Below are 12,706 nucleotides of genomic sequence, written 5' to 3'. Positions count from 1 at the left end.
CTTGGGCTTCTAGGGTCCGTTCTTGATGTCTTTCTGCTGTGGCAGTGACTTAACTGATCTCCACTGAAATAGCAACATCATCTTTTCCTGAAGTTCCCAGCTCTGTTGTTAAATATCAGTTTGCTCACTTAAATAATACAGGATATTTCATCTGAAAATTCTTCCATCTAAACAGGAAATAAAAATATTTAATTTAACTCTGAGGCATGACCATCCAAAATGTCAGTGCTTTATTCCAGTACTAACATTAAGCTTATGTAGGGGACACCTTTAGTCTGCTCTGAGATTTCTTTTCTTTTTCTGATAGTTTCATTGCAGTTCATATTAATTCATAGTGTAGAACGTAGCAAGACTAATACAGCTAGGGTAATGGCTGACTTTTGTGCTGTTAAGGAAAATGATGGTTTGGGGTTTAAAAATCAAAAGATTTTTAGAATATCCCCATGGTATTCTGGTAAATCTTAGTGGACACATGTGATTGAGGTTCTGTTGCATGCAATATTGCAGCCAGGAATGGTCTGCTGGAGTACATTGTAGGCATTTAAAATCTTTAATGTAGTGTGGAATAGTTGTATCCATATGACAAGAATTCAGATTGGAGAGTATAGGGACGAAGTCACTTGGTCTTAAGGCTCCTTTGACATTTAAATTTGTGTAATAGATCTGAGGTGTAGGGAAGGGATGCAATGAGTAAAATAGTTAACCTTACTTAGGCCATGGCTACACTTGCAAATTTGCAGCGCTGCAGCAGGGTGTGAAAACACACCCTCTCCAGCGCTGCACATTGCGGCGCTGCAAAGCGCCAGTGTGGTCAAAGCCCCAGCGCTGGGAGCACGGCTCCCAGCGCTGTACGTTATTCCCCACAGGGAGGTGGAGTACGGACAGCGCTGGGAGAGCTCTCTCCCAGCGCTGGCGCTTTGACTACACTTAGCGCTTCAAAGCGCTGCAGCGCTTTGAAGTGCAAGTGTAGACATAGCCTTAGACAGAAAAACCCATGTAGCCAAGACCAAGTCATTTAACTAAATGATGTACTATACTTGGATCTTGTTGGGAAGGTCTCTGAATGATTGCATCACAGTTCATACCAGCTGGGCTTGGCCCCCTGAAGGGAAGAAAGTCTCTTTAGTGGTGTTTGGTCCTTCATTCTAAAGGTTTGGCCAAAACTTCACCATGTTTGGCCCAGTGTGGGTTTGTTAGGGTGTTGATATTAATCCTAGAGTCTGGTTTTCACTTAGCCAATCACATTAAGCACTCAAAGATGGTTTTCTTTGTTCATTCTGGTCACTTGTCTGTTAAACCCATTTGATTCTGGCACATTGACTGTTATAAATTTGACTTTCATCACTTTGTTTCTTGAAACCAAGAGAATGTAAAACATTTCTTTTGTGTGTTGCAGTTGGTGTGATCAGGTGTCCAATATGCCGCCAGGAGTGCAGACAAATAGACCTGGTGGATAACTACTTTGTGAAGGATACTTCGGAAGCACCAAGTAGCTCTGATGAGAAATCAGAACAGGTATGTCTTTCTAGTTTTCTTACTGCAAGTTAGGTACTGTTTGGTGTATGTGCACCTTGTAGGTATATGTGATTGCCTACCCGTGCTTTAGATGCTCCATCTATGGCATGCATGCCGAAGGCAGCATGCGAGCTGATTTTCAGTGGCACTCACGCTACCCAGGTCTGGCCACCGGTCCAGGGGGCTCTGCATTTTAATTTAATTTTAAATGAAGCTTTTGAAATAAGGTTTCAAAAACCTTATTTACTTTACATACAATAATTAGTTTAATTATATGTTATAGACTTATAGAAAGAGACCTTCTAAAAACGTTAAGCTGTATTACTGGCATGCAAAACCTTAAATTAGAGTGAATAAATGAAGACTCAGCACATCACTTCTGAAAGGTTGCCGACCCCGATCTAAAGAAATGAACACTTTTACTGGACTTTATTTACCTGCATATTAAAGCCCCACAGGGAAACTGAATCTTTGTAAGTAACTATATTGACTTGTTTTGTTCCTGCTTTTAGGTGTGCACTAGTTGTGAAGATAATGCTAGTGCTGTGGGCTTTTGTGTGGAATGTGGGGAATGGCTGTGCAAGACATGCATAGAAGCACATCAGCGAGTAAAATTTACTAAAGATCATATGATCAGAAAGAAAGAGGATGTCTCCTCAGGTAAGTTTGCTGATCCTTTGCCCAATCCTACCTGTAGCCTAGGAATAAAAACTACTTGGAGGTTTCTGGAGTGGGTGAGCGCATGTGCCCATACAAACCAAGAGAGGAAGGATGAGTTGTATGTACTTATCCTTAGTCTGCGACTTCCCTGGAAGATTTTAGAGCAGTGGTTCTCAAACTTTTTTACTGGTGACCCCTTTCACATAGCAAGCCTGAGTGCCACCACCCCCCCCCCGCGCCTTATAAATTAAAAACACTTGTTTATATATTTAACACCATTATAAATGCTGGAGGCAAAGTGGGGTTTGGGATGGAGGCTGACCGTGCGCGATCCCACATGTAATAACCTCATGACCCCCTGAGGGGTCCCGACCCCCAGTTTGAGAATCCCTGTTTAGAGAAAGATGAGGGCAAGCCAACATGCAGTCAGTGAGCCTTGAAAGTGGAAGAAACTTGTACATGTTAAATAAATTAAAATGACTTGTTCTGGTAATACTTAATAGTGTTAAAAGGGTCTGTGAAGGAAATGCACGAGTATAGAACAGAAAAACAGTGTGAGGCTTCTATATTTGTTTGGGTTTGTTTTTTTTTAAAAAGTGTGAGTGGTGCACCACCTTAATCAACAGAACTGATGTGTGTATTCTGAATCAAACCAGATTACCTTAGTGACAAATGTGTTTATTAACACTGCAGAGCTAGGACAGATATGGGAGCATGAACTGGATTCTGTTTTGTTAAGTATCAATGCAATTACTAAGTTCCAGTTGCAGAACCTTTCTGGTTCTCTCATTGCTAGTAACAGAGCCAAACTACATTTCAAGATCCTAGGATGTATTTTCAGGGCTGGTAGTTTAGAAAGGGGGTTGGGGGAGTGTGAAACAGATGTCAACTCATCTGCTGGAGAGGACTGGAATACACCTTTAATTATGGTCCGTGAAGTTTGTCATACTGTACCATCCTTTATATGCAGCAGGGCTCCCACAGGAGGTTTCCATAAAGATTGAGCACAGAATATGGCCCTTGTACAGGATGCCAAGTTACTATTGCATCAGTATCACTAAGTGGGGATGCAACTGGCAGCACACTTTCAGGACCATCACTGTTTCTGCTTAGTATCTTTCACCAGTTACATATGCAGTTAGACAGTTTCCTGGTACTACTGTGCTGAGTGCTCAAATTTGGTTTGAAATTGCACATCTAAAGTATTGAGAAATGTGGTCCTTAAATTGTCATCATTAGGCTTTGCAGTTCACAACCTACTGAAATAAATGGGGACAGGTCACTCCTCTTAGAGCTGTTTTCAGGGTACGTAAAACTACTGCATTTTCATTTGGAAGGTTTTCTTTGCAAACGAGGGACAAAAGGTTTTTAAATTGAAGCTTAGTTTCTGCAGAATCTAAGTCTGTCGTGTCGGACAGACAGTTCTGTTCACAATAGTGATATCAAATAAGTTGAGAGTATGTAACTAGTAACCTCATGATGGCAGTTTTGGTCTCCTTTTAGTGTAGTTGGGAACTCCTGGTCTATGCCAAAACTGTGTTATTAATGACGTATAATGCTTAATATTAAAGAAAATTGGTTTGATTAGTCTAAAAACTTGTTCTAGCAGCAAAATTAAACTTTAAGAGGCTTTTTGATTTCTGCCTTAAATTTGACATCATTTACTAATTCATAAGAGTGTACATTGGTAAATTTTCAACTTCTGAATCAGACTAGGTGGCAGTGTGTCGAGGTAAAGCCACAACAGCATGGCTACCTAAAAAATGACATTCATAATGTAACACCTACAAATATCATGACTTTGCCACCAGATTTACCCTTCAACACTTTGCTGCGAATGTAGAGTGTTAGAAAATATCACTTCCATATTTAGGACTGTGTTAATACAGTCATCGTTCCCCAGAAACTGAACCACATAGTGATTCTTAGTGGTATCAGCTGTGGTGAATTATTTACTCTTCATGTACACCTCTACCCCAATATAATTCGACCCAATATAACACGAATTCAGATATAATGCGGTAAAGCAGCACTCTGGGGGGGGGGCTGCGCACTCCGGTGGATCAAAGAAGTTTGATATAACATGGTTTCACCTATAACGCAGTAAGATTTTTTGGCTCCCGAGGACAGCGTTATATTGGGGTAGAGGTGTACTTGGAAGAAATTATCTATTCTATGTTTGCGATGGTTTGTTAGACGATGTGAAATGTATCTTGAATACTTTTAAAATTTCTTTAGTGGAAGATCCAACTTTATATTCCTGTGTGCTGTCTTTTCTTACAATAACTTGCATCATGTAACAAGTTTCAGACAGTACTTGAGGATAGAAGGAAACATCCACTTACTACTTTTCTTTAATCCTTATCTGCTTCATCTTCCCAAGACTGCTTTTCCTCCACAAGTGTCTTCAAAGGGTCATTGGGCAATTTGGAATCCCAGAAAGAATTTTTTTTTTGCCTTTTATCCTTTATTTGCTTGTGGGTAAATTTCTATTATCCAGCCCAACTGCAGCTCAGATGACTAGATGTTGACCAAAATGAAATAGTGGTGGTTACTTTGACATTAGTTTTCCCATTAAATGTGATTTACGGCTATTTTGTCAGGGTTTTAAAGAGGTAATTTAGAAGATTCCTGGGTTCTTGACAATACAAAAGTTTGAGGGGTGTTTGAACCTTCAGATAATGAGGGTGAAATGATGTGGCTATATAGTCAAACAAAATAGCTTGATTTGGGGGGTTTTAAGGCAGGGAAGGGAAAGCAATTCCCACCCTTTTTTTGCTTAAAAGTAACACACCTGGAACTACTGACACTGTAAATATTTTAATAAGTACATATTTACAGTAATATGCACTGACTTATCTGAGAATAGGTTTATAATTATCCTTGTCTGACTTCTTAAGTCTTACCCAGCATGACAGTTAGAGATTTTTCTCTTCAAACTTTATTTTAAAATGCAAAAATGGTTTGTTTTTAAAAACAGAGGCCGTGGGAGCATCCGGTCAACGTCCTGTTTTCTGTCCTGTCCACAAACAAGAACAGTTAAAACTTTTCTGTGAAACATGTGACAGACTGACATGCAGAGACTGTCAGTTATTGGAACACAAAGAACACAGGTACAATTATTAACATGTCTTACCTCCTTGGTGCATTTTCTCAGAGCAGGAGGAAGTGAAATTAATATCAAGCTTTTGTGTAATTAAATATTGCTGTATTTGCTGTTCATTAGACTGAAATGCTCTTTTGGTGAGGGGAACTCACTAGGCCTCTTTTAAAGTCCTGAGTTCTACAGGTGACTTAGGTCAGAAGTATAAATTAATATTTTAGTCTCATCGTCATCTGTGGTGGATACTTATAACAGTCACACAATGCTACGTGGCTGGGTGTCTGCTTATATCTGGTGTAGCAAAGGGTCCTGTGATTTGTACGGGTGGTGCATTGGTAGAGCTATGGGACATCTAGGGCTGGATTCAGAGACGTGCTGGTCAGGGCTTGAGGTGAATTGACAGTAGAGGTTAAGGTGTAAACTTGCCTGGCACTCGGTGGAGCTGCCACTTTAAGGTGTACACAAATGAAATATAATAAAACATATAAAACTGGCACAAACCTGGATTTAAAAAGTGGTACTTTGAATGAATGGAGGCTATAGTAGTGAACAATAGGTGAAGTAGTACTTTTCTGGAAAGATCATTTTTTAATATGATACATACTGTATAACTTTTAGGCTAAATCACAAAGCTTATATATAAAGGTTTGCGTCATGGATGAATGTACTTGCCTAATACAGTGGGCTGAAGTCTGATCCACTTGTGTTGGTGTGTTGCTTGTCTGAAACTTATCTAATTCCAACTAAAAATGGTGAGGCTGGTAACATATAAAGAATGTAAGTTTTCCTCTCCTTTTGTATTAGTCTTAAGAAATTATCTGATCCACTGGAGAGAAGGAGCTGTTGAAGAGCATAAAGTCTTTGAAGTCTTATGGTTGTGCAGTGATTTGAATGATGCTGTTTGGGAATTTTGGTAAGTAGTTATGCAGTGGTGTAGTAAGGATTCTAATGTGCAAATATATATTTCAAGTAATCAACTATAGAAATAAAACTCTGCACGTTGGGAGCTTTAGCAGACCATTGCAGAACTGCTTACTGCAATCTGTCTCCAGACAGCACTTCTCTGTAAAGCTGCTTTTTCCGTTTATTTGGACAATGGTTTGAAACAGCTGATCTAGCCGTTTTTAAGTACCTTTCCAGCATAGTCAATGACTTCATAGAACATTAAAGCAGCTTAATAGAGAAAACTTAACTTCTTTAACTTCTAACAGTTTCTAACAGTTTCATAATGTAAGCAATTTTGGCCCAATTTTTTTTCATGCTATTTGATTGTAAATAGCCTCAAAATACAATTACCAAGAATATTGACGTCTAGGATTTGTTGACGAGCTTTTGCTTGGTAGCCTGTTTTACATTTCCACCTGTTGTGCACTTGACACTAACTGATTAACAATCCGTAAATAGACACATCTTGTTTTACAGTGTATTCTCTTCCATAAGACTTCACTAATAATCTGCTTTCATGTGCCACTAAATAGAAACTTTTATTTAAAATCTCTCTTCTGGGTGCAGCTGAAAATTACAGATGGGCAAGATGTCTGCCTCTACTTTAAAATAAAACTGGGATTTTGTTTATGGAGCTCTGTAAAATGTTTAAGTAAAATCATGTCAGGTGAACAAACACACTGTTTTTAATCTCCTGCTTATTCCTCACCTGAAATCCTAATCCTCTGAAACACAAGAGGCTGTTGAATCACTATCTGAATAGCCACAGGGCACACTGTTCAGACTCCAGAGAACTTTGAGGGTAGGAGCTTTTGGGGAAACTGTAGAAAGCTGAGATTGTCTTGTGGCAATAGACTGACATGAACTAGTTGGTTTAGGTTCCTTCCAGCCCAAATATTAGAAATTAGAGTAAAATCCAGTAAAAAACAGCAGTGTTGTGCCAAAAGCTTAGCAATAAATAAACTCAGTAAAATTTTTTTTTGCCAAAAGTGATTCTCTTAATCTTTTTATCAGAGACACTGCATGAGAACAGACAGAAATTTCCATGCAGATTATGAGTGATTTTTTTTGTATCTGTGGGCCTTTAATACATATTTCAGGATTTGTAAGGTTCTTTTCCTTGTACATGGAAAGTAACATTGTTATGCTGATTTTGAGGGAGGGAGGCTCTTTTAATTCAATCCTGTCCATTGTTAGTTCAAAGTGGATAGCATTTTGCCAATACAAGAACTAAATATACTGGTCTAAGTAGCACATTTCTTACTGTGGTTTACTGCACAGACGTAGACAGAAGGAGTTGAAGCAAGAAATGGGGTTTGTGCATACTTTAAACACCAGATGCAGACATTTCTCTGAATTGGTTAGACAGATCAGTTGCCCTTCTAGATTTCAAATGAGGCTCATTTACCCTTTTAATGGTAGTCTTTGAGCAGAATATAAATTACTTTTGTTCCATCACTAGAGCTCCCTGACCTCTTGAAGAGTGCTGTCATTGCCTCTAGTGAGGGAAGGGAGACGCATATTTTGGGGTTCTTTTGGTTAAGTTTCCTAATGCTGTTGCTAAGCTGCACTTCAAAAGCTTGGGATTTATATACAGCTAAGCCACAATAGAAGTAGCAAGTGACCCTCTGGCCTGTTTTATACTGTGAAGTTAGGTTGAGGTAAGTAGCCTTACATTGACCTATTTGTGCCTGTATTGATGCTCAAATTTGTCTCTGGCTGACATAAGTTCCCTGTTAAAATGATGCAACAAAACCACCTCCCTGAAGGGCATAGAGCTATGGTCTGTGAGTGTAGACACTGCATGGTCTGTGTTGGCCCTAACAGACTCCAGCAGCTGTCCCACAGTGCTCCGTTCCCTACAACAATGACTGCTGTGGTCACAAGGTTAAACTCCACTGCCCAGGGATCACAGAGGCTGGAAGGCATGCCCTTTATGCTCACTTGGGTGGTGGTGAAATACCTTTTCCTGATTGCCCCCCTTGATGAGCATACCTAGCGGATCACCATTGTGTGCAGCTGACCATGCCAGCTCTGTGCAGACAGGTACTAGAAGCTCTCCTGCCTGGAGTAGGCAGGAAGTAATGGCTCTCTTGGTCCTGTGGGGCGAAGATACTGTGCAAGAACAGCTGTGGACCAACCACAGAAATGTGGACATCTACAAACAGACTGCACTTGAGGATGCAGGCAGAGAGGTACGACAGGGATCTGCAGCAATGCCATGTGAAAGTGCAGGGAGCGCAACAATAGATCTGATGCTGTGCCTCAGACCTGCCACTTCTACAGCCAACTACATATCATACTTGGCAGAGACCTCACCAACACCCCACCAGTCACTGTGGATACCTTGGAGGAGCCTGACACAGAGACCCCTGCCGTGAACAGCGAGGAGTAGAAGGAAAAGACAATGTGGGACTCCAGCTATGCCATGAGCCTGGACCAGTTTGAGACTGTATCACAGTCTAGCCAGTCAAGTGCAGATGAGCCTGATGAAAAGGAAGGGGACTTGGAAAAGTGCGTGCATGCCTTCTTCCTTAAAATGTTAACAAGACAAAGGTATCAACTTTTCATTGTTTTGCTTGTATGAGAAGAGGTAAATTTGGCATGTGATTATCATTCTCTATATTTGATTAGCTGGGATATGTAGAAGACTTTGTTTAGGTACATAGGGATGTCCTTTGTATCCTCCTAAGAGATCTCAGTGGAACTTTCATGGAAATGGTCTGCAATCCTCTCCTGAAGGTTTCTAGTGATGACTCCCTTGTTTCTTCCTCCATGGTAGTATGCTTTCCCATGCTACCTATGATGAGTTTGGTTGGCACCATTGCAGTAAACAGGCTAACAGCACGTGAGCCCAGGGGGCTTCGGGACACCAGTAGCAACTGTGTTTTCTGTACCTTTGTGACCCTCAACTGTGAGATATTCGCTAAAATCACCACCACCTGTGGAAAATAGTGTCAATATTCAGTGCTGTTGCCCTGTACTTGTACCCATGGAATAGGGATTGAAATTTTATAGCTTCATGCAACAGGAAATCCTTCCACCCCCTTGTCTCTAGAAGGCCGTACTCACAATAGCCAGGGCTGGAAAGCAAAGCATTGTCGGGGCACTCTGAAGCCAAAGTGTCAATAAACGTCTTATTAAAAATGCTTATGAGAACGAGGGACGGGAGTTTGGAAACTTCTCTCCCTTTCCCTTGTGACTGTAAATCCAATGACACATCTGTCTGTTTTTATCAGTAGTTGCTGCCGTTGCGGCCTTGAGGGGTGCCCCTCCACACCCACAGACCCTCACCTCAGTGAGGTAGAGAAAAAAAAGACTAGGAGTGATGCACTCTGGGAGAACCTGCAGGCCAGTACTGCACTGGGCCATGAACAAAGGACTTGGAGCAATATGACCAAGAGCATGAAGAAAGACCGAGAGGACAGGGGAAAGCCTAGGAGTCCCAGCAGGAAAAGGAACAGGAAATGCACCAGGACATAGTGGGTATGTTTACACTACAAGTAAACACCTCTGGCTGGCCTGTGTCAGCTGACTCAGGTTATGGGGCTGGTTAATTGCTGTGTAGACATTAAGGCTTGGGCATGGGCTAGCCACAGGTGTTTAATTGCAGTGTAGACATACCCGGTGGGTCTTCTCAGGCAGCCAAACCCAAATGCTGCAGATCCTGCTTGACCTACATGTCCAATAATACCTAGCTGTCCACTCTTTGCAGTCCATGGAGAACTCCATTATCACTGCTTCCTACACAACACGTGGCATCACAGGGCCCGTCATTACCCTTATCACTCCATGTCAGGGGACAGCATGGAAAACCACAGCTCCACATACACTGACCTGTGAGGGCCTCGTTTGGTGTGCGTGCAGCCACAGTAGGTTACATTTGTTTACTCAAATGGACGTAAATGTTTACTACTTTTATAATTTTAAATTTTCATCCTGTTATGTTAAAAACTTGTATACTACTGCTGCATGTTTTGGGTTTTTTTTTTTTTGCATATTGATTTTCTGTATTGCTTTTTCTACTGAATAAAAGTTCTATTTTTGAAGAATCAAATTATCTTTATTCCAAACAAATATTGCAGAATGCATATCAGTTGTCAAAACACACCAAGCATCACGTAATTCATGGCTTCAGGAAAACACAGTCATATTTATCAGTGTATAGTAAGTACTACACAGTTCTTAGCAGCACCCAAAGTATTTACCACTTTGCCTCACAGCTATTACTCAGGACACAACAGGCAGCTATAACCATTGGGATATTTTTCTCACCAATATCCAATCCAGTGAACAAATCATCCAGTGTCCCTTCAGTCTACCATTCAGCACCTGCTGAGCCAGTAGTTTAATCTTTCCTTGGTGTTGTCTGAGTGGTTGGTGTATAACTTCATAAGCTGAGGGAGCAAGGGATAGACTGGGTTCCATTTCAGTAGTGCCAGTGATAGTCTGTTGGCTGGGAAAGAAAGTCCCTGTTTATAGCTTTCTGAACAGTCCTGTGTTCTTACGAATGCAAGCATCATGCACCTTCCCTGACCAGCCCACAGTGAAATCATTGAAGTGTCCATGATGATCCAATAACGCTTGCAGGACTATGGAACAGTAGCCCTTTCTGTTGATGTACCCCGTGGCACGGTGGGCTTGTGCCAAAATAGGGATATTCCAGCTGTCTCTCACCCCAGTGCAGTTCAGGAACCCCCTTGCTGCGAATCCATCCACTGTGTCTTGCACATTAGCAAGAGTCACAGTCCTGCATAACAGGAGACGATTAACGGCCCTACACAGTTGTATGAAAATATCTCCCACTGTGGGTTTTCAACTCCAGAATGACTTCTACTGACCACTAGCAATCCAGCGCTGCAAGTTTCCAACATGCAATTTACCACTCACTTCTCCACTGTCAGTGCAGTTATTCTGGTGTCCCAGGGCTGGGGCAAGTCTGGTGTGTAAATCCAGGAATGTCACCTTTTGCATCTGAATGTTATGCAGCCACTGCTTGTCATCCTAAATCTGCATTACAATGTGATCCCACCAGTCTGGGCTTGTTTCTCAGGTTCAGACAAGATATTCCCACCATCTGCAGCAGCTCCCTGAAAGCCATCAACAGCCTTGTATTGTTTTCTCGCTGTGTCCCTCTCAGCAAATTGTCCTTGAAGAAATTCTTGTGTCCTGGATGTTGCAGCACTTCCTTAAGGTCTGGAAAGACAGGAGAATCATGCATCCTGTATTTGCAGCATTCATGAGGCTAGCTCTGTGGTCCCCAGGCTTCTGTCAGAGGTTGCAGACACTGAAAAGGGCCATGTGGGTTCATGTGACTTAATTTTTGCTTTAAAAAAAAATGGGCTGTATGGATGGCTTTATGGGGTGGAGAAAGTTGCATGCTGGGAACATGACCCCTAGCTCTCAGAGATCCCTGGGCACAAGTGCTTGCTGTCCCACAAAACATGCAAAAATGTCCCCAAAGGCATTGCATTGGAGGGCGGCATGTAGCACACTGGGATACCTCATGGTGTATTGTATTTTACATCAACTCCAAGCACTCTTGATGAGTACATGCAGCACCAATGCAAACAGCTAAGTATGCATGCACCCAAGCAATACACAAATTTGGCAGGTGTACGTGACATAACTTGTCGGCCAATGTTTGTAGTGTAGACATGGTCTTAGTAATGGGACTCATTAAGCAGAATCATGGAGGGTTTTGAGGAAGATACCTTACTAGCTTGGACACCTGATTGGAAAAGATCACAAAATCTTGAAAGTATTTCTTAAATTCTCCTTGCCAACCTTAAATTAAATGTTCTGCTTTTTATGTTGTCTATCTTATCTTGCCGTGCTCTGCACTAAGTAGTGAAGCATCCCTAGTTTCATCCTCTGATACTATAGCTGCTTGTACTCTTCTCTGGTAATACTAAGTGAAGGTGCTTTAGAAGTGGTGTCTGTTCAGTCAGGGAGATTTGGTGGGTGGGGAGTTGTGAAGTAAAAATTCAGAAAAACCAAACAATTAAGCTGTTAGAATGTAACAGCTTTAAATTTACGTGACTGTTACTGAATATGAACGACATAGTGTGAAAGGTGAAATTACCTGTCTTAGGCGGAAGTCTATTCTAGCAGTCAGTATATCTTTAATTTTTAACTAGTCTTTATGCACTGTGCATCTTGTCCATACATATGTTTTCTTAATAAAAGAAAATAACTTACATTTATTTCCCACATAATAGACTTTTAAAGGAGTTTTTTCAAATATTGACAAACGATAAAATGGTTTATTGTGAGCTTTATTCTGCTGTGTCCCCTTTACAGTAATATCCTGAAGCTTATTATCTTGTGAACAGTAATGTTTCTCATCTCCCAATGTATAGAAAATTTAAAATCGCGAACAAATGACTTCTAAGGATTCTCTTTCCTTGGGAACTTTATTGTGCCATTATCAGAAGTATTGTAAATTGAGCAGGTTTTGGCTTAAATCACTACTTACCAGTA

General features: G+C 41.0%; 1 protein-coding gene across 1 annotated transcript in view; it reads left to right on the top strand.

The window, feature by feature from the left end:
- TRIM33 (tripartite motif containing 33) overlaps positions 1–12,706 on the top strand; it is a 71,563-nt gene that overhangs the window by 24,420 nt on the left and 34,437 nt on the right. The window contains 3 exon segments of the mRNA XM_045015019.1: positions 1,397–1,515; positions 2,028–2,175; positions 5,156–5,288. Of these exon segments, the coding sequence (XP_044870954.1) occupies positions 1,397–1,515; positions 2,028–2,175; positions 5,156–5,288 (400 nt within the window).

The sequence above is a fragment of the Mauremys mutica genome, chromosome 4 (assembly GCF_020497125.1).
Source record: "Mauremys mutica isolate MM-2020 ecotype Southern chromosome 4, ASM2049712v1, whole genome shotgun sequence".
NCBI lineage: Eukaryota > Metazoa > Chordata > Testudines > Geoemydidae > Mauremys > Mauremys mutica.
Note: the sequence above shows the minus strand (reverse complement) of the source record. Positions and strands in the feature narration are given on the sequence as shown.